The sequence below is a fragment of the Cervus elaphus genome, chromosome 15, assembly GCF_910594005.1.
Source record: "Cervus elaphus chromosome 15, mCerEla1.1, whole genome shotgun sequence".
In the NCBI taxonomy this organism is placed as follows: domain Eukaryota; kingdom Metazoa; phylum Chordata; class Mammalia; order Artiodactyla; family Cervidae; genus Cervus; species Cervus elaphus.
Genome location: NC_057829.1, coordinates 61,210,294 through 61,231,912, shown reverse-complemented (window position 1 = coordinate 61,231,912; position 21,619 = coordinate 61,210,294). Strand labels below are relative to the sequence as shown.

Here is a 21,619-nt window from a genome sequence, read left to right as displayed (position 1 = left end):
ATGTAGGACACCCCTCTCTCAAGGTTTTATGGACAACTTTGTTTTTTCCTTGCTTAATAGTTTTTATGCTACCACTTAGCAAAATGCTGCATCGAGAACATTTAGAGAAAGTTAGAAAGAAAAGGGCATACTCAAGGTGGGTATCTTTGAGTGAGACTTGAAATCATTACCCTGTAATTTTCAAGGGTACCTCTCTCTTAGAGTCTTGTTTTTATGGAGTAGAAAGAACATGTGCTTTAGAGTCAGAGAGACTTGATGCATCTCAGCTCTGCCTCTGCCTATCTATATGGTTCTGGACAAATTATTCAGCCTCTTTAATCTTACTTTCCTCATCTGTGAAATGAGGGAAATAATATTCACTTGATAGAATCATCAGATTTAAATGAGATAATGCATATACATCATTTATCAAAGTTCCTGAAAGTTTACATTCAGGAAAAGGTCATTGTTATGAATACTAATAGCACATAGTGTGTGTCTGTACTTCAGACTTGATTTTGTATTAGCAATTATGAAATGTTAATTGACTAAATTATAAAATTCAATTATAAAACAATAATTGAGTTTATTGACTATAGTATAGGATTTGACTTATCCTCAAGCTGCTGCACTAGCCTGCTGGGTGGTTTAGTTACTTCCCCAGGGGCAAGGACAATTGAATTCTTATTCACTGCTGCATCCTTAGCTATTAAGTTATAGTGAGCTCTAATAAATTGTCTGGCATCTAGTTTGTGCCTACTTTTCTTTATACCTGGTTCATTAATGATCTTTAGATCTGGAATAGTTATTTTTGTTTGTTTGTTTAAGGTTTTTATTTTGTATTAGGGTATAAACAATTAACAGTGTTGTGGTAGTTTCAGATGAACAGCAAAGGGACTCAGCCATACATATACATGTATCTCCTCTCTCCCAAACACCCCCCCATGCAGGCTGGCACAGAACATCGAGCTCGCGTTCCGTGTGCTGTACAGTGGGTCTTCATGAGTCATCCATTTAAATACAGCGGTGTGTACATGACCTTCCCAAAGTCCTTAACTAGCGCTTCCCCTGGCAACCATAGGTTTGGTTTCTAAGTCTGTGAGTCTCTTTCTGTTTAGTAGGTAAGTTCATTTGTGTCGTTTCTTTTTAGATTCCACATATGAGGGATGTCATTTGATATTTCTTTGTCTGGCTTACATCACTCAGTAAGATGTAAGATGGACTCTCTAGGTCCGTCCAGGTTGCTGCAAATGGCATCATTCCATTCTTTCTAAAGGCTGTGTGATATTCTATTGTAGCTATGTCCCACATCTTCTTTTTCCATTCCCTGGTCAGTGGACATTTAGGTTGCTTCCATGTCTTGGCTATTGTAAACAGTGCTGCAGTGAACATCGGGGTGCGTGTATCCTTTTGGATCATGTTTTTCTATGGTTATATGCCCAGGAGTGGGATTGCAGGGTCATGTGGTAGCTCTGTTTTTAGTTTTTTAAGGAACCTTCATACTACTCTCCATAGTGGCTCTACTAACTTACGTTCCCACCAATAGTGCAGGAGAGTTCCCTTCTCTCCACATCCTCTCCAGCATTTGTTGTTTGTGGATTTCTTTGGTGATAGCCATTCTGACTGGTGTGAGCTGATATCTCATTATAGTTTTGATTTGCATTTCTCTAATAACTAGCAGTGCTGAACTAGAATAGTAATTCTTAAGCAGGGGAGGTAACCAAACACTCCATTCCCTCTCTTACAAGAATTCTTGCAGTATAATGAACAATTAATATAAATATCATATAAATATAAATATTAATTGTTGAAAAGTTGATGGATTCCTTCCTCCTGTTTATTTTATTGATCTTCCCTTGAACTTTCTCTTCCTTGAATATTCCAAGTTAACAGAGGGGTTAACTTATCTTACTGGTATTTCTTCTACTTCTCTAGAGTGAAATGGTGAGTACTGCAGATATGGAGATATACCAGGGGCTGTTTAAGACTCTTGTGTATTTCTACTCAGTGATTCTCAATCTTGTCTATTTTCATCCTTGAAATAAACTTATAGAGGTGTATTATACCTATTTTTCAGATGAGGAAGTTGGGGCCCAGAGATGAAGTAAACTTGTTTAAGGATTCACAGGTGAAAAGTGGGGGGAGTGAGAATGTGAACTGAGCAGTCCAGGGTTAGAGTTTGAGCTTTAACCAATTTGAGTTTTAACCACTCTGCAGTATTTTCCTCCAGATATCTGTTCAGGTTGGTGAGGCCTGATTGCCAAAGGGTGGGGAAAGGACTTGGGAGGCTGCAGGTCCTTTCAGCCTGAATGAAGATTTTTGTTTTTGATAACCCCACCCCATCTCCAGTCCCTGGATTCTCCTGTTCCTGCTCTTCTGAGGCTGGAGCCTCTCTGCTGAAGTTCTCTAGGGCAAGTGCTTCTGGTCAACTGCAGGGGCAAGTTGAGGGTATTCATCTGGTTCTGTGATGGGTGGAGGAGGGGACCTGGGCATCCAAGTCCTCCATAAACGTAGTTTCATACAGTGTGTTCAGCCCTGTGTCTGTCTGTCCTCCACCTTTCAATGTCTGTGGTGCCTCCAAGTCCTCTGAGTGTGTCTCCTGTGTGCCTTCTGTTAGTTTCCTCTGCCTTATTAGTCATTGCCATCTTCCATTTGTTTTCCATTTCCTCAACGTTTATTGAAATCTTTTCTCACTGTTTTCCTTTCTGTCCTTGTGCACCAACATTCTTTTTATTCCTTTATTGACATTTTAATAGAGTTTCGAAGGTAAAAGACACTTGTGGTTAATCTGCCTTGTTTAATTGGAAGTGGGAACTCGATGCAATATTTTGTCCTATTGGCTTCAACTGAAGTGTTTTAGCTCAACCAGGCAATTTGAATCTTATATTGAATCTTGACTAGATATTTTGAATTCATGGTATTAGCAATTTTTTAAACTTTACACTAACTGAAAATTTGATAAGCACGGTCTTTCTGTAAGTTCTTATTCAAACCATTGCTAACGTTTTCTTCAGATTGACATCTGTCTTTTTTGTTTTCAAAACAATGTGTGTGTATATATATATTTTTTTGATTTTAACAGTGATATAGGATCAATGTACAAAATTTAGAAACTACAGAGAAGTGTAAAGAGTATAAAAATCACCTGGATATAAATACTAGTAATAGTTTCTTCTTTTTTTCTGAGCATCTTTACAATCACTTGCATTATTTAAGATTTTGAATATTGGGTTCATGTTATTAATATGATTTTTAAAATGTATTTAATGAGCATTTACGTAATGTTTATTGTGTGCCAGATACTGTTCTGAGCACTTGCTCATTTAATGTTATGTATTAATTAGTTTTTAATCTTTTTTTCTTAACATCTTATAAGCTTGTCTTCAGATTGTTAATTACTGTTTAAAATGTTTTTATTTAGTTTTCTGTAAGTGGATATTATAATTTCCCCCCATTTCCCAGTGCCAGTTTACTCATTATTTTCTTTCCTTCCTTCCCCCTCCCCTTTTTTTCTGTTAGAAATAATGATATTTGTCTATACTAGCACATAAGTACTTTATTTCATCTTTGAATCTTTCATTAGGTTAAATTCTTAGAAGTAGAATTACTGAATCAAAAGGTATACATGGCTTTTGTTTTTACATGTTGCCAGATAGCCATCTAGGAAAAAATTATACAGATTATCCTGCCAGTCAGTTGGGTCAGTTAGTATTGTTTATGTACATGGTTATTAATTAACAGTGAAAATGCCAGTTTTTCAGTCCTTTTTTAAAAGGTTCATTCAGCAGTTTTTCAGTGCTTATTGTATTCCAGAGCCCTATGATAGGCTCTGGGTATACAAAGTTGAGTAAGAAGCTATGGCTTCAGGGGTCTGTAGACCCTCTGGAATTGTACTTTTAACTTTGAGTGAATATGCATTTCGGGGGATAAGGGAGATATCACTTTCATTTGATTTTCAGAGAGGTACTTATAGTCACTATCTGTGACTATATGGGCACTTGTCCTTAAAACAGCTCTGGGACAGAGATAGCGTAGATGTTATCTCTTTTACAGTTGAGAAACCTGAGGGTCACAGAGGTTAAGTGAATTGCTTTTATTCACAAAGGGGCTTCCCTGGTGGCTCAGAGGTTAAAGCATCTGCCTGCAATGTGGGAGACCTGGGTTCGATCCCTGGGTTGGGAAGATTCCCTGGAGAAGGAAATGGCAACCCACTCCAGTATTCTTGCCTGGAGAATCCCATGGACGGAGGAGCCTGGTGGGCTACAGTCCACGGGGTCGCAAAGAGTCGGAAACGACTGAGCGACTTCACTTCACTTCACGTAATGATGCCCAGACTAAAATCCAAGTTTCTGCCCATTTTTCTATCATTTGTCTATAGTGACTTCATGAGAAACTGCTGAGTGCTGCTGAATTTGAGAGAATATTTTTGATTTTCCAATTCAGTAATGCAATCAAAAGAGAAAGTAAACAAAGGAAGGCGTGATATGTTCTTAGAGAACTCATGAATAATTATCACATTCTTTTTTCAGTGCTTTCACTGTTTATTCAGTTATTAGTCTGGAGTGTTGTTGAGAATTGATGACAGATTTACTGGCATGTAGTTTCCAGAAATACCCTTGCTTTCTGTTTGGAAGATCAGTGTTGACATTTGCCACTTTATAACTTTGGTTTTCTTTTTCCCCCATAAAAAAAAAAAAATTGCATTGGTAAGATCTTAATTGCATCCTCTTCAGGATTCATAGGTGTGTATTTCATGTGAGAAGAGTATGTTATTGTTGTTTAGTTGCTAAGTTGTGTGCAACTCCCCTGCGAACCCATGGACTATAGTCCACCAGGCTCTCTGTCCATGGGATTTCCCAGGCAAGAATATTGGAGCAGGTGAGGGTATATCCTATTGTAATTTTAAAGTCGTGATTTGTGGTGATGGATGTTTCAGATTGTGTTCCAGTCATGTAGAGTGCTGAGTAGTGATTTGGTATATTCAGTTTAGACATTACGTTCCTTGTCTTCAAAGTGGCTTTCTCCAGAGGGAAGTGCTTGTTTCAGTTGAGCGACCAAGCTCTTCAGTTATTGGTGATGTTTGTATTTGCTTACATGCTTGGAAGAGGAATTCATTCAAATATGACAAACCTAGGTCCTTATTATAGCCTGCCATAATGATGTTTTCTCTTTTACCTCAGTATTTATTTTCTAGATTTTATATCACTGAAAGATAGTCTTCAAGACTGCTTTATCGCTTCTTCTGAGATACTCAGCTGAGAAATTTCATTTGTTTATATTGGTGTTTTCTCCTTACACCCACACACATCCATACCCCCCTCCCCACATTCACAGGCAGATGCATGTATGTGTGCATACTTAGTAATTTCCTTTGTCAAATAAATGGAAAATCATGCTCTTAAAATTTGTTAAAATGTTTTGTTTATTTGTTCAGTGCTTGCTCTGTGCAGGATACTGAAACAGGCAGAGCTGGGGCTGAAAAAGGTTCTGATCAGTTATAGACTGATCAGTTATAGACTTGCTCTCAAGACCTCATGGTCTTTTTGAGAATCTGAGGTACTGGTGTGAGATTCTAGGTGGTGCAGGCCTAGGTCCTGTAGGAGGTATGGAAAGAAAGCCGTGGGGCTTCAGTGAAGGGGCAGGCTGAGTGGTTTGAGCAGTGAAAGGGTTGGGGAATCAGATCACTCTGCGGGGGACAGGGTTGAGAAATGGGAAGGATTCTAGGATAGACACGTGAGGTGGGGTTTACTCTACAAACAGAAAAATCCAGAGGCCCTGGGAGCACAAGGGATGTGGGGACTGCAGGTGGTTGACTTTCGCTGGAGTATAGGGAGAGAGGATGGTAGATAGTTGAGAAAGAGAGGGTTAAGCTAAAGTTCAGACTGTGAGGAATCTTTTCAAAGCTTCATATGGGTAAATGTCATATTGTATACCTCATAACTTCATTGGGGAAATTACTGCATTGTTAATGACAGTTATCAGTGAATGTCTGATTTAACACGCGGAGTTTGATGGCCTTGCAGAGGTAGCTGTGAGTTCTCCCACGGCCACTGGGGCCATTCGTTGCTGCTCAACCTGGACCTTCCTGTGGTTCTGGCTCTCCCCTCTGTAGCTCCAGTTGCCTGCTGCCCTTGGTGCATTAACACAATCTGTGGAAATCCCATTTGGAGCCCTCTTGCTGGCAGTTCTCTTAGCTCCTTTTGTAGTAATCTCTTTCTTAATTCTCTCTTCCTTCTCCTGTGCTCAGTCTCAGTTTTTGCCATTATGAAAACCCTCAATTTCTTGCTGCCTTGAAAGGGCCTGCGGAGAAGGAAAGCATGTATAGGAGCCACTGTTGTTGAATTGTTGCTTTGTTCACTCGCCCCGTCATGTCTGACTCCTTTCGATCCCATGAACTGGAGCATGCCAGGCCTCTCTGTCCCCCACCATCTCCCAAAGTTTGCCCAAGTTCATGTCTACTGCTTCAGTGATGCCATCCAGCCATCTCATCCTCTGATGCCCTCTTCTCCTTCTACCCTCAATCTTTCCCAGCATCAGGGTCTTTTCCAGTGACTCAGCTGTTCGCATCAGGTGACCAAAATAATGGAGTTTCAGTTTCAGCATCAGTCCTTCCAACGAGTATTCAGGGTTGATTTCCCTTAAGATTGACTGGTTTTATCTCCTTGCTGTCGAAGGGACTCTCAGGAGTCTTCTCCAGCACCACAGTTCAAAGGCATCAATTCTTCGGTGCTCCACCTTCTTTATGGTCCAGCTCTCACAACCGTACATTGTGACCCCTAGGAAGACCATAGCCTTGACTATACAGATCTTTGCTGGCAGAGTAATGTCTTAGCTTTTCAACACACCGTCTAGGTTTGTCATAGCTTTCCTGCCAAGAAGCAAATATCTTCTGATTTCATGGCTGCTGTCACCATCTGCAGTGATTTTAGAGCCTAAGAAGAGGAAATCTGTCACTACTTCTACCTTTTCCCCTTCTATTTGCCATGAAATAATTAATGCTTTTGAACTGTGGTGTTGGAGAAGACTCTTGAGAATCCCTTGAACTGCAAGGAGATCCAACCAGTCCATCCTAAAGGAGATTAGTCCTGGGTGTTCATTGGAAGGTCTGATGCTGAAGCTGAAACTCCAATACTTTGGCCACCTCATGCGAAGAGTTGACTCATTGGAAAAGACCCTGATGCTGGGAAGGATTGGGGGCAGGAGGAGAAGGGGACGACAGAGGATGAGATGGCTGGATGGCATCAAGGACTCGATGGACTTGAGTAAACTCCGGGAGTTGGGACAGACAGGGAGGCCTGGCGTGCTGTGATTCATGGGGTCTCAAAGAGTCGGACACGACTGAGCGACTGAACTGAACTGAACTGAATGGGGCCGGATGCCATGATCTTAGTTTTTTCAATATTCAGTTTTAAGCCAGTTCTTTCACTCTCCTTCTTCACCCTCATCAAGAGCCTCTTTAGTTCCTCTTTGCTTTCTGCCGTTAGAGTGGTATCATCTGCGTATCTGAAGTTGTTGAGGGTTCTTCTCCCACCTGTCTTGATTCCAGCCTGTAACTCATCCAGCCTGGCATTCCTGATGTGCTCAGCATATAGATTAAACAAACAGGGAGATAGCAGACAGCCCTGTCTACTGCTTTCTCAGTCCTGAACCAGTCAGTTGTTCCATACTGGGGTCTAACTGTTGCTTCTTGACCCACATACAGGTTTCTCAGGAAACAGGTAAAAAGATCTACTATTCCCATCTCTTTAAGAGCTTTCCACAGTTTATTATGATCCACACAGTCAAAGGCTTTGGCGTAGTCAATGAAACAGAAGTAGATGCTTTTTTGGAATTACCTAGCTTTCTCTATAATCCAGCGAATGTTGGCAGTTTGATCTCTGGTTCCTCTTCCTTTTCTAAACCCAGCTTGGACATCTGGAAGTTCTTGGTTTGCATAACGCTTTAGCCTAGCATACAAGATTTTAAGCATGACCTTACTAGCATAAGGGGCTTCCCTGGTGGCTCAGACAGTAAAGAATCTGCCCGTGATGTGGAAGACCCGAGTTCAGTCCCTAGGTTGGGAAGATCCCCTGGAGAAGGGAATGGCAACCTACACCAGTGTTCTTGCCTAGAGAATCCCATGGACGGAGGAGCCTGGCGGGCCAGAGTCCATGGGGTCCCAGAGAGCTGGACACAACGGAGCAACTTCCTTTACTGGCGTGGGAGATGAGTGTGATTGTCTGATGGCTAGCACATTCTTTAGTGCTACCCTTCTTGGGAATTGGGGTGAGGAATGACCTTTTCCAGTCCCATGGCCACTGCTGGGTCTTCCAGATTTGCTGATATATTGACTGCAACACCTTGATGGCATCATCCTTTAGGGTTTTGAATAGTTCTACTGGAATTTGTCGCTTTATTAACTAATTATTATTAATATTAATTAATTGTTTATTATTATTATCTAAGCTTTATTCCTAAGGCCCACTTGACTTTGCTCTCCAGAATTTTCGCTCTGGATGACTGACCACACAATTGTAGTAATTCAGTTCATTTGGATCCTTTTTGTACAGTTCTTCTGTGCATTATTTCCATCTTTTCTTGATCTCTTCAGTGTCTACTCGGTCTCTACCGTTTCTGACATTTATTGTGCCCTTCTTTGGACAAAATGTTCCCTTGATATCTCCAGTTTTCTGAAGAGATCTCTAGTCTTTCCCCTTCTCTTGTTTTCTCCTAGTTTTATACACTTCATTGAAGAAGGCCTTCTTGTGTTTCTGTGCAGTTCTTTGGAAATCTGCATTTAGTTGGATATACCTTTCTCTCTTCCTTGCTTTTCACTTCTCTTCTGTTTTTTAGCTATTTCTAAGGCCTCCTCAGATAACCACTTTGCCTTCTTGCTTTTCTTTTTCTTTGGGATGGTTTTGTTCATTGCTTCCTGTACAATATTATGGACCTTCTTCCATAGTTCTTCAGGCACACTGTTTACAAGTTTTAATCCCTTAAATCTGTTACCTTTATTGCATATTCACAGAGAATTTAATTTAAGTCGTACCTGGCTGGCTTAGTGGTTTTCCCTGCTTTCTTTAAGCTTGAATTTTGCTATGAGAAGCAGATGATCTAAGCCACAGTCAGCTCCAGGTCTTGTTTTTGCTAACTGTATACAGCTTCTTTATCTTTGGCTACAAAGAATGTAATCAATTTGACTTTGGTATTGACCATTTGTTGATGTCCATATGTAAAGTTGTCTCTTGTGTTGTTGAAAAAGGGTATTTGCTGTGACCAATGCATTCTCTTGGCAGAAATGAGTTAGCCTTCACCCTGCTTCATTTTGTTCTTCAAGGCCACACTTGCCTGTTGTTGGATACAAAGCAATTTTCTTCTCCCACTTTGAGAGTGAGAGTATTACCCTGTCCCTCTTTCATGGGACTTCAGTGTTTCTTGCTATCTTTGGTTTTATAGTTTTGGGGTATCCACTCTGGGCTGAGCAGTAATGAGGGGAAGCTGTTCTCTCTGTTGAGGACTGGGGAGACATGGTGGTGGTATCTGGAGTTATACCTCAGATTGTTACTTCTGGTCTAAATAACCTTATAGATGGCTGTTAACTATGGTTTGGCTGCAATTTATGTTTAAGTTGTTTTAATCAGCATTGAGAAATTTGAGAAATTTAACATTGTTTCTTGGAGGAAGTTGTTTTTCATTTTCTAAATAACCAGTATTCTAGTACAGGAGAACTTAAAAACAAAAATTTATGCTTTCTTTTTTGTTGTTGTTAAGGTTGATTTCTCTCTTTTTTCCCCTCATTGCTTAAGTAACATAAAAAAAAAACAGTTCAATCCTTTGGTTGGTCATGTAGAGTGTTTTTCAGATTTTGTTTTGTTTTGTGTAGAAACTAATCATCCTAAGCACATTTTTGAAAGGTTTATAAGTTAGCATCTGAACAGTATTTTCAGATAACAGTATTTTTAAAAGCAGTCAAGAATGGAGATGACTCATCTCGAAGGAACTTTCCAGTAATTTATATACAGTGACACCTACTGGATAGAGGTTTACCTTTTAGTTTTTCGAATTATGAAAAGTCACTGGCATTTTTCATAGAATCTGAAGCCTCCAGTGACTTGCACTTCTAAGAATGTTCAAATGAATACTTATCACAGAGATCTTATAGCTAGACATTATTGGCTTTACTTAGAATTATATTCTTGAGTTTTTGTATAAAATGAAGCTTTCCTATGTGTTTTAAGCTTTTCATTTCTGTTTTAAAATCAGCTTATTCATTTGAAAGTTTTTCTGTAAATGTTCTAAATAATTTTCTTTCTATAAGAGATGCATTCTTCACTAATAAGATATCTTTGAAAAATGAGGATGATTAAAATTCTTTTATTGTGATAATCTTAAACATACACAAAAGAGGAAATAAGAATTCCCATATATATGTCACCCAGGTTCAACTGTTATGAGTAGAAATTTCAACTTCAATAAATGTTGTTTTTGTGTGTGCTGATTTTCCTGTAACTCTTCTGCAAGCGAGAGTGCTGATTTGCAGTTTTTATTTTACGTAGATGATGTGATGCCAGGCACTTACTGTGAAATTGACTTAGATAAAGAAAAGAGAGATGCATTTGTGTATGCTATCAAAAATCACTACTGGTACCAGATGTACATAGATGACTTACCAATATGGGGTAAGTACTGTATGTTACATTTAAAGTTTGGGGGATATTTGCATAATTAGCAAGATTTCTGTAATGACTATTCAGGTGATTATACACTGAATCAATAAATGTGTTTTCACTCTTTTCCACAGAATTATTTTAACACCAATTTTATATGGTCTGCTGTTACTTGAAAGATTTTTGACATTGTGTCAAACTTTATATGAAAATTCCTGAAAATATAACTTTTATACAGTAAAAATATTCAGATTCAAGAGATTAAAAGGTGCTTTGAACAGTCTAAAATATTCCTCTTGCCCCAATTTTTCTCATATCTTATTTTGATTTATCAAATACAATCAAAGGGACTGAATAGGATTTTAAAATTATATTCTGGCTTTATCTCATGCAGAACTGTGGTGGTATGATTTTTAGGTACAAGAGTCTCCTGAATGACTTGTTTTGCTAGTTCTGTGTTATTTTCCAAAAGTCTATTATGTTTAAAAATTTTTTAAACTTTTTTATGTTTTATTTTTTTATATTGTATGTCCGTGTTTATCTCTGTTGATAGAGAGGAGCAATGGAATAGTAGTATCAGTTTATGCAAAATCCAACCATTGTTTGTGCTGGACTTGATTAAATTACTTAATATGCAAAAGCACAGCCATCTGTCATAGCCAGCATGTTTGATCACATTTTTCTCTTAGTGGCGTTTGTTGTTGTTTGTTTTTTGATCTTTGGACATTTGTTCTTATATATAGTTAGTACATATAGTTAATATTCTAATTCTTAAAATTATTAGCAGACTGATGTATTCATGAGAAGCAAATTGCAAGACTGAACATAACAACTCAGAGTTTAATATGGTACTAAGATGGAATTAAGGATCTTCCCTGTAGCTCAGACGGTAAAGAATCTGCCTGCAACGCAGGAGACCTGGATTTGATCCTTGGGTTGGGAAGATCCTCTGGAGAAGGGAATGGCGATTCACTCCAGTGTCGCCTGGAGAATCCCATGGAGAGAGGAAGGAGCCTGGCAGACCACAGTCCATGGGGTCGCAAAGAGTTGGACATGACTGAGCGACTAACACTATGACTAAGATGGAATTTATAAGAAAGTTACTCTCAGGATATAATTGCATGCAGCGTCATTACTGTGTCACATGTTAATTAGGTATAAATAGGAAGCATTTCATGTAAGTGACTGTAATTAGTGTAACAGACATTTCTGTGATCAGCTCTGAGGGTAGCAGGAAGATCTGCTGAATATTCGCTGAAGATTTCTGAGCCTGTAGTTTAGGAGAACCCTTTAATCTGGGTTTCCTCTTTTTGGTGAGAGAGCAAGTCCCTCTCCTTCTCTTTTGCATTGCTTATGGGTTTCCTGCCTGGAACCTTTGGCTTTTCCAGTCATTTCTTCCGCCTCCATAGCAACATGGCAGCTGTGTTTTCCTGTTTCCTGTCTTAGCATAAATCTTTTTTAGCTCTGGGTTTCTGCCATATTTGGGTAGATACTTTTGAATGTCCTAGAATGTCTGAACCGTGGAAAACCTTGTCAGAAACAAATCTTTACCTGTCTTTTCTTGGGATAAAGGTTTTAGAGCTTTTAAAAGTCCCTCAGAGAATACTTTCCTATATAGTGTAATTGTGTCTCCACCCTCAGAGTTTTCAGAGAAGATGGGTAAATAAACTTCCATGAAATTAATTATTAGGTAGATTTTATTATCCCTCTACAACCTCAAACAAAATGCATCTGTATTCCTTGAACTTGTACCAGTTAGAGCAGTTTTGGTTAATAAGCAAATAATTCTTAATAAAAAAATGATCTTTTTTTTTTCCCCCTAATGCTTTCATGAGTTGCACTGACCATAGAGGGAAGACCCAAGGAGTAACTTTTAGAACCTGAGATTTTCTAATGAATTTATAGGCTTGGGTATAGGGAACATTGAATAACTAACTGACAATGTGAGGGCACCAGAGATGGTCCTCAGCTACTACCTGATTCCTTGTTTGGGTCTTCTCCTTCAGTGTCCCTTTGTGATCAAAATGATCATTTTAACTATTGCCTCATTACCATTTATCTTCAACACTTCTGTCATTTTGTTGACAAAATCCTAGGGATAATTCTAAGACTTGAGGTATAAAGAGGAGGCATTTTAAGTTAGGCTTCCTTGGTGGTTCACATGGTAAAGAATCAGCCTGAAGTGCAGGAGACCCGGGTTTGATCCTTGGATCAGGAAGATCCCCTGGAAAGAAAATGGCAGCCTACTCCAGTATTCTTGCCTGGAGAATTCCATGCACAGAGGAGCCTCGTGGGCTCCAGCCCATGGGGTCACAAAGAGCTGGACATGACTGAGTGACTAATATGTATATACATATGTACAACTATTAGGAATGGATTGATCATAGGTTATTAGAGAAAATACGAGACTAGAACTCTGGAAACCTTGGTTTTAATTTTAGTTTGTCCACTAAAGTGAGAATCTTGCCGAATGGTAATATAGTGCTTCCTTGAAATTTTGAGATATCAGGGAACATAAAGTATATGATCATAATTATTACAGTGAAGGTGTACTTTGAGGATCAAAGTATGAACTTTGAGGATCAAATTAATGATAGATTATGCTTAGCTGTTCATCACTTTTTTACCATGAAGTGAAAATGGTTTGTATTTGCCAAGTAGTTAACAAAGAGAAGTCCAGCCTGCAGCTTTTCCTTGTTCTAACTGTAAGGAATAATAGTAATGTTGCTGTTTTTTATAAAAATGCTTTTTACTGAGCTTTTCGTTTCTAATGTGTTTTAAATATTAAGTGATGTTACATACCTGCGTGAAGTGTTATTTCTTTTGTAGGTATAGTTGGTGAAGCAGATGAAAATGGAGAAGATTATTATCTTTGGACCTATAAAAAACTTGAAATAGGCTTTAATGGAAATCGAATTGTTGATGTTAATCTTACTAGTGAAGGAAAGGTGAAACTGGTTCCCAATACTAAAATCCAGATGTCATATTCAGTAAGTATTAAAATAATTGTATACAGGAAGAAGTGTTTGTAACTTAACATCAAAAATTAAGTTTTACAACTTCAGTAAATGAAAATGTAGCTTGAAATGGGATGCAACAGAAATACTGCTCAGCATTTAATTTATATAGTAAAAATCTTATTAGACTGTATTTCCCCAGTGTCTGTAAGTAAGCCTCCTGAAAACAAGGAGATTTACTTTAGGTCTGTAGTAATAGACACCTGTTATGCAATGGCAGGACCTACCTACCAGTTGCTTCAGCAAAGTTTACCATTATAACTGAGCAGTTAGCTAACCCAGCCATGTATTCTTCTGGTTACTTTTTAGCAGTGCTCCTTGTCTTTGCTTTTTACTGTTGCAGATTAAGAGATGATGCTATTGAAAATTTCTGGATGAGTAAAGTTTACCGTATTTTGCTTTATCAGATGGAATAAGATGCTCTTGCAGAGTAAGAACCCTTTGTAGCTGTTAAGTTAATTCTTTTCTATTATGATTAAAAGTAGTGGAAAGAAGAGAAATCTGATGTAGGTAGCCTTTCTCTTTGCGAGTTTCTTTTCCTGGTAGCTAGAATGAGTCCATTGCTATTAGATGGTTTTGAAAGTTTTTCAAGGTTTGTGCATATGTACCTAGTACAAATAATATTTGCATAGCTGTATTTATAAAGAAACATTATCTTTGTAATAAAATTAATGCAATCTAGAGACAAAGATGTTCAGATTATTTATTTTGTCTATTTAATTATTATCACATTTATGAGGTCAGAGAATTTAACAGGTAATAGTCCTTGAAAACTGAAATGATCACTCTAAGTAAAGTCATAAGTTTTGTTAATACACAGAGAGGGAAGCTGGGTAGTTTTTTTAATCATATATTTCACCTTCTCAGATTTGTAGTAACTTTCTACCATTTCTCAAATTTCTTATTCTTAAGAGTGTAAATCTTTTCAAATTTTGCTCAGAGTATTGTTTACTGTCCTTGATATTCAAAAAAAATTTTTTTTTTCAGGTAAAATGGAAAAAATCAGATGTAAAATTTGAAGATCGATTTGACAAATATCTTGATCCATCCTTTTTTCAACACAGGGTAGGTAAATTGTGTACTTTACGACATTCAGTATGTGCTTCAGTCAGTCACACATTAAGCAATTGTCATCTGTAGGGCACAGTGTGAGGGCTGTGAATCTCAAAGGTTTAACTATAATGCTGATTTCAGATGTGAGCTCAGAGGGGCCTGAGCACCTGTTAAATTGGAGCTGCTGTCTGTGGGGCAAAAAGCTGTGTTTGGAGAGTTGGAGGGGACGATCAGAGTACAGTTTGGGACATAGTAGTTTTGAAGTCTTCAAGACATCCAGATGGAGATAATGACCAGCTAGTTGGATCTGTCAAATGGAGTTCAGGAGAGAGGCCTGGGCTATAGATAGAAGTTTTGTGGTCATTGGCATATAAGTAGTATTTAAAGCTGTGAGACTGAATGCAGTTACCAAGAAAGAGTGTATAGAAATAGAAGAGCACTGAGAACTGAGCACTGGGAGCAGGAGTGTAAGTGTAGAGAGAAAAGCAGAAACCAGCTCGGAGCTCTGAAGAGATACTTGTATGGTGTGAAAAAAGAATTATATGGTATCCTGAAAGCCAAGAGAAGAAAGTCTGTCATGGAGGATAGAAAGATTAGTTCTGAATTGTTGCTGATGGGCCAGTAAGGTGAGTACTGACAGTAACTGTGGATTCATCTGGAGTCATCAGTGAACTTGACAAAGAACAAGTTTGGTATAGTAGTGGGGCACAATCTCAACAGAGCTGGTGTAAGAGAGAATGAGGGGAGAGTAATTGGAGGCAACAAGTCTGGCTACTAATGGGAGTGAAGAAATGGTGCAGTAGTCAGCAGGAAAGATGGGATCAGGAGGGAGTTGGGGTGTTTTATGTTTTGTTTTTTGAAATGTAAGGAAAACATGTTTGTATGTTGATGGGGTTCCGTAAAGAATACAAAACTGACGATGCAGAAGATGGGGAGAATTAATGAACCTTTTTCCTTAAGTAGGCAGTAGTGGATGGGATCTGCTGTGAAGCATTGGGATTGTTTGTTATACAGTGACTTACCAGCACAGACTTTGGAGCTCCAACTGCATGTAAACTCTGTCTCTGTCATTTACTGTAACCTTGATGAAAGGACTCAGTTCTTTAGCTTCTTTTCAGCAGTGGAGCGGGGGTTGCAACTCTACTACTTTGCAGAGTTGTTGTGAAACTCCATTTGACCATGTTTATAAAACCTCTGGTATAAAACCTTCCATAGCAGGTGCTCAGGAAGCAGCAGCACTGGTGGTTATTAATCTCCACTGTTCTAATGGTGGTGGTAAACCTGGAGTGCCACTTTTAGGATTAGCAACGCTAGAGAGCGCTGGAGGCAGCAGTTCATAGGGTTAGTCACTGCTGTGTGACAGCTCATTTCTTTATTGTTTTAAAGAAATAATTTCCCTTGGTTAATAACTTCAGAATCATACAACATTTTATAATTTGGGGGATAAAGGAATATTATAAAATGTCAGGTTATTAGTAGTACATTATAATAGGTATTAAAGTTTGCATCTTTGATTAGAAAATAGAGAGCTTTGCTAGAAATTTTAACATTTGGGGGCATATCGTTCTTATTACCAAACAGTAACTGTATAAAACTTCTTTTCAAAAATTTGATAAATTGACTGAAAAAAGTTATGAGTTTTGTGTGTCTGTGTGTATATGTACACACATATATATGTATGTATAATTTTTTCTCTCTTGTCCTTTTCTGGGTCGTTAATTTCCAGAGTAGCAACAAAAGCAAATCTTTGTAAAAACCTATTTTTATATAGTGCATTTATAAATCTTAAGAGATACTTTTGTGATAAACTTTATATGTGAATAGTTTAGGTTCGATATGCAAGCTTCCTTGGTGTCTCAGAAGGTAAAGAGTCTGCCTGCAGTGCAGGATACCTGGGTTCGATCCCTGAGTCAGGAAGATCCCCTGGAGAAGGAAATGGCAACCCACTCCAGTATTCTTGCCTGGAAAATCCGATGGACGGAGGAACCTAGTGGACTACTATCCATGGGGTTGCAAAGAGTTGGACATGAGTGAGCGACTAACACTTTCACTTTGATATGTGAAAAAATAGGGAATGTTACTGTAAGTTTTAGAATAGAGAAACGATATATGAACATGATGTTTCAGAAAGATGTACTGGATTCGCTGTTACAGCATAGACTGAAAGGAAGGGGAAAGACCAAACATAAAAGTCATCACGTAGGAGGCCATTAGAGCTATCAGGTGAGAGGTGATGGCATGGGAATGGAGAGGAAGGGGAAAAAATGAAATGAGAGAGGAGAAATTTTGAAACTACCCATAAGGAAGAATTTTGGGGAATTAAAATGTAAAGAAATTGATGGACAGTGCCAGAGACATAGTTGAAGTCAGATGTGCTGCATCTGAATGTAATTTTTTGACAAATGTATGGGTGAAATCAAAGTCAAGAGCCTTGGGGACGTTGACAAACTATGGAGTACATCAGAGTTCTCTGTACTATGGATAGGAAGGTGGCTTAAGTCCACAGCACCCAACTATGATGGGTTTAGTCTTGTCATTTTGATAAGGTTTTCAGGTTGTTGCTCAGTTAGAGGGAAGGGAACTAATATTTATTGAGTATTCACTGACGTGTGCCAGACAGTGGTGACATGTGGCTTACATATGTATTAAAATGTACAAATCACTTATGATACAGTATCATTTCCTTCATCTTTGATGAAGGAAAACTGGGGTTCAGGGCCTGTGTTTAAACTGTATTTTGACTCCAAAACCCATTTTCTTTCTCTGTAATACTGAATAGCATACTTCATGTGGCCAAATTGTACTTTATTTGTACAATTTGATTGTGATAATCTATATATACAGTATCATACTTTTAATGCATCTGAAGCTTACTGGAAAGAAAGCCAATCTCTTTGATTACTCTTCTTCAGTGTATTTTAATTTTGGATTTTCATGTAAAAGTTTTAGAAGATTTTTGTGTTGTGTTTTTTTTTCTTTTGCATAAACATTCCATTGTCATCATGAAACCTGTGAATTTTATAACTGGTATTTCATGTAAGTAATACTTTATTTTCTGTTATTCTAGATTCACTGGTTTTCAATTTTCAACTCCTTCATGATGGTTATCTTCTTGGTGGGCTTAGTTTCAATGATTTTAATGAGAACTTTAAGAAAAGATTATGCCCGGTATAGTAAAGAAGAAGAAATGGATGACATGGTAAGCAAACATTTTATTAATACATTGTATTTACAAAAAAATTGAACTCAAGTGTTTTTGAATATTGGAAGTAGGTTTATAATCCTGAGATCAGCTGATCTTTAAAATTCAGAATTTTCAGGCTTTAGAAAGATATAAACTCCCAGAGGGGTCTCTAATCAAATATTTTAATGTTTTTAAGTTGCCCTGATTAAATGTCCTACAATCAAATACATTAATGTGTTTTCAGCAAAACATATGAATGTTCACCCTAAGTGGGATGAATAAAATAAACAGTGTAAGTAATCTCTTGTTAGTTCAGTCTTGAGATTTGCCACCAGAGAAGGATATGTCAAGCTTGTGAAACAGACTCACTTTTCAGAGCTTTTGATTTCAGAATTGCAGCTAGGAGGTTGTCAACTTGTATTGGTATCTTTCTAATGCTGCTAAATATTGCATGAAATTAAGAGCTGGTGGAAGGATTGATTTACATTTAGTTCGGATGGTTCAGAGGTTTGCTTTTGAAATTATTTTTACTAAATTATAGAACAGTGTTATAAATGAGCAAAAGTGTGGTTTGTTTGTTTGTTAATTTTTTTGACCACACTGCACGACTTGTAGGATCTTAGCTCCTCGACGAGGGGTTGAACGCATGCCCTTGACAGTGAAAGCACAGAGTCCTGACCATCGGGGAATGTTAATGGCTATTCGTTTGTTTTTTTTTCCCTTTTTAAAAAATGAAGTGTAGTTAATTTATAATGTTGTGGTAGTATCAAATGTACAGCAGAGTGATTCAGTTGTTAATGAATATTCTGTGTAGGTATGCTCCATCATTAAATAAGCTTTGAAAACAGTTCAATTAAAACTTTAATATGCGTATATGTCTTGTGAAATATCAGAGGCCCGATGAACTATTTCAGTTCAGTTCAGTTGCTGACAAAACACAGTCCACTGAAGAAGGGAATGGCAAACCACTGCAGTATTCTTGCCTTGAGAACCCCATGAACAGTATGAAAACATGAAATATTTGCTGCCTCTCAAATATAGCTGACCCAGACCACTCCCCCTCCCCTGCCACCACCAAAAGAAACCCAGAGATTATCTTGAGGGACTGATTGACATTTGTTAAGAAACACTGTTTTAGATACTTGCTTACTCAGGTTGAAAAGGCATAATTGAATGTTTTGTTTAGAAAAGCACTATAGATAGCATATTAAAAAGCAGAGACATTACTCTGCCAACAAAGGTCCGTCTAGTCAAAGCTATGGTTTTTCCAGTAGTTATGTATGGATATGAGAATTGGACCATAAAGAAAGCTGAGCACCAAAGAATTGATGCTTTTGAACTGTGGTGTTGAAGTCTTGAGAGTCCCTTGGACTGCAAGGAGATCCAACAATTCCATCCTAAAGGAAATCAATCCTGAATATTCATTGGAAGGACTGATGCTGAAGCTAAAACTTCAGTACTTTGGCCCCCTGATGCAACAAACTGACTCGTTAGAAAAGACCCTGATGCTGAGAAAGATTGAAGGCAGGAGGAGAAGGGGGGCGACAGGATGAGATGGTTTGATTGCATCACTGACTCAATGGACATGAGTTTGCACAAACTCTGGGAGTTGGTGATGGACAGGGAAGCCTGGTGTGCTGCCATCCATGGGGTCGCAAGGAATAGGACATGACTGAGTGACGGAACTGACTGATAAGACAGTTAAATAATATTTAACTATTCAATACATTCCCCATGTACTTTCTTAGGCTCCAGGCTATAAGGGGCATTTCTGCATTGCTAGGGCATCTAGTACTGGTTTTAATCTTTTCTTTTGTTCTCCACCTGGGCCCTGGTCATACGTGAGCCATAGTTATGATGTAATGTCAAGAACAGCATCTGAAGGTAATGTTCAGAGCTGCTGGGCTTTTCTCCCTGTGTGACCATTTCTTTTTGCTCCCAGACCTCTTCTTTTTCCATTCTTTGAGATTTTCTGAGTACAACCAGGAGCCACCTTTCTGAGTTTCAGTAATATCACACTTTATAACATAATAAGTTATTAAGTCAGAAATTATTTTAAATTTAAAATGTCTTTTCTTGATATTTTGAAACTTTTAATAGCTCTAAGTTTGTAGGGAGGGAACTTACAACTGTAGTTGTAATTTTTTAAGCTATTTTATGTATTTTAATTTCATTCTGGATTATTTTCTTTTCTCTCAACACATATATATATATATAGGATAGAGACCTTGGAGATGAGTATGGATGGAAGCAGGTACATGGAGATGTATTTAGACCATCAAGTCACCCACTGATATTTTCCTCTCTCATTGGTTCTGGATGTCAGATATTTGCTGTGTCTCTCATTGTTATTATTGTTGCAATGATAGAAGATCTGTATACAGAGTAAGTTCATATGTTTATAACTTTATTACTTTTCATTGTTCTTGAATAGTTTTAATAATTGAACCTTTAAGTCAATCATATTAAATATCGCTGACCCTAATTATCCTAGAATTTAAAAAGCATAAGTGCCATTATTGCAAACAAATAGTGAACAGTATTCTGCAGCTATAATAAATATACTTTCCTGTTATCTTCTAAAATTACTAACCTTATTGAATACTTTGCTTGGTTATAAAGATTATTTTTCATTAGAGGTATGAGCAGTTACAAATCAAGAGTTCTTTGACAAAGTGAGTAGACACTTTTATGAAAGCTGAAGGTCCAATTAGATCTTCTAAGAAGCACACAAGGATTACCCATTTAGTGAGTTAGTACTTCACATTTGCCTCCAAAATTTGGAGCTCTACAGAATAGAAGAAAGCATTGTAGATAACACTAAAAAGAGTGGTGGAAAAGGCACATGAGGTTAGAACAATAATTGCATGGTTTTTCCTTTATTCTGTCTTTACATGGTTTCTGGTACACTGTGTCTTTGAAGACAAAACCAGTTTCAAGAAATCTTTAATGTGAGGCCTTTGGATCCTAAGAAAAAGTTGTACATTCATGGATATCTTGTCTTTATTGAGTAGTCCTATAACCTTGTGCTCAGGGAGCCATGACCTCAACAAAGCAAACACACTCTGAGCCTGGGGTGTAGATGCCACCCCATGAAGTCCTCAATCAGAATGACACTTGTCTCCTGTTACATTTCATACCTCTGTTGCAGTTCCTGATGGTGCTTGCTTATATATGCCTGGCATTTGGTGGACAAGTGACAGATTGTTGCTGGAAGCAGGACTCTTTAGTTACATATTAAATGTTTAACTATAACTGATTTTTCCTTGCACTGGACAGTAAGCTCCTCGAGAGTAGAGACTGGGCCTTACCTTTGTGTCTCCGAGTGCCTGAAGAGCTCTGTGTATTCAGGTTCCTCAGTCAGTGCTTACTGACCTGAAATGAATGTGTGTTAGTCAACAAAGGTATTTCTGTGTAGTTTGTTATATTTCTTTAATGTAACCTTTGTATTTTAGTTACCACATAAACCTTAAAATAATTGGCCAAAACCTAAACTTCAGTGTCTTGTCGGTAGTTCTAATTTTAGGATATAATATATTTCAAGTAAACTAAATCTCAAATTCAAGAAAAGCTGCACTGGTAGGCAGATTCTTTATCACTAGTGCCACCTGGGAAGCCCCTTTCTACATGAGACTACATCATCCTTCACATTAAATACTGGATTAAATTCATCACTATGGAATTGACACTGACTATATAGTCACAGTGTTAGAAATTAGTATTGGGTATTTAGTAGTGGG

At 37.9% G+C, this 21,619-nt stretch overlaps 1 protein-coding gene across 1 annotated transcript in view; it reads left to right on the top strand.

The window, feature by feature from the left end:
* TM9SF3 (transmembrane 9 superfamily member 3) overlaps positions 1-21,619 on the top strand; it is a 57,697-nt gene that overhangs the window by 11,763 nt on the left and 24,315 nt on the right. The window contains exons 3-7 of the mRNA XM_043927008.1: positions 10,515-10,637; positions 13,455-13,615; positions 14,630-14,707; positions 17,763-17,894; positions 20,098-20,264. Coding sequence (XP_043782943.1) covers positions 10,515-10,637; positions 13,455-13,615; positions 14,630-14,707; positions 17,763-17,894; positions 20,098-20,264 — 661 coding nt within the window. The remainder of the gene's footprint in view (positions 1-10,514; positions 10,638-13,454; positions 13,616-14,629; positions 14,708-17,762; positions 17,895-20,097; positions 20,265-21,619) is intronic.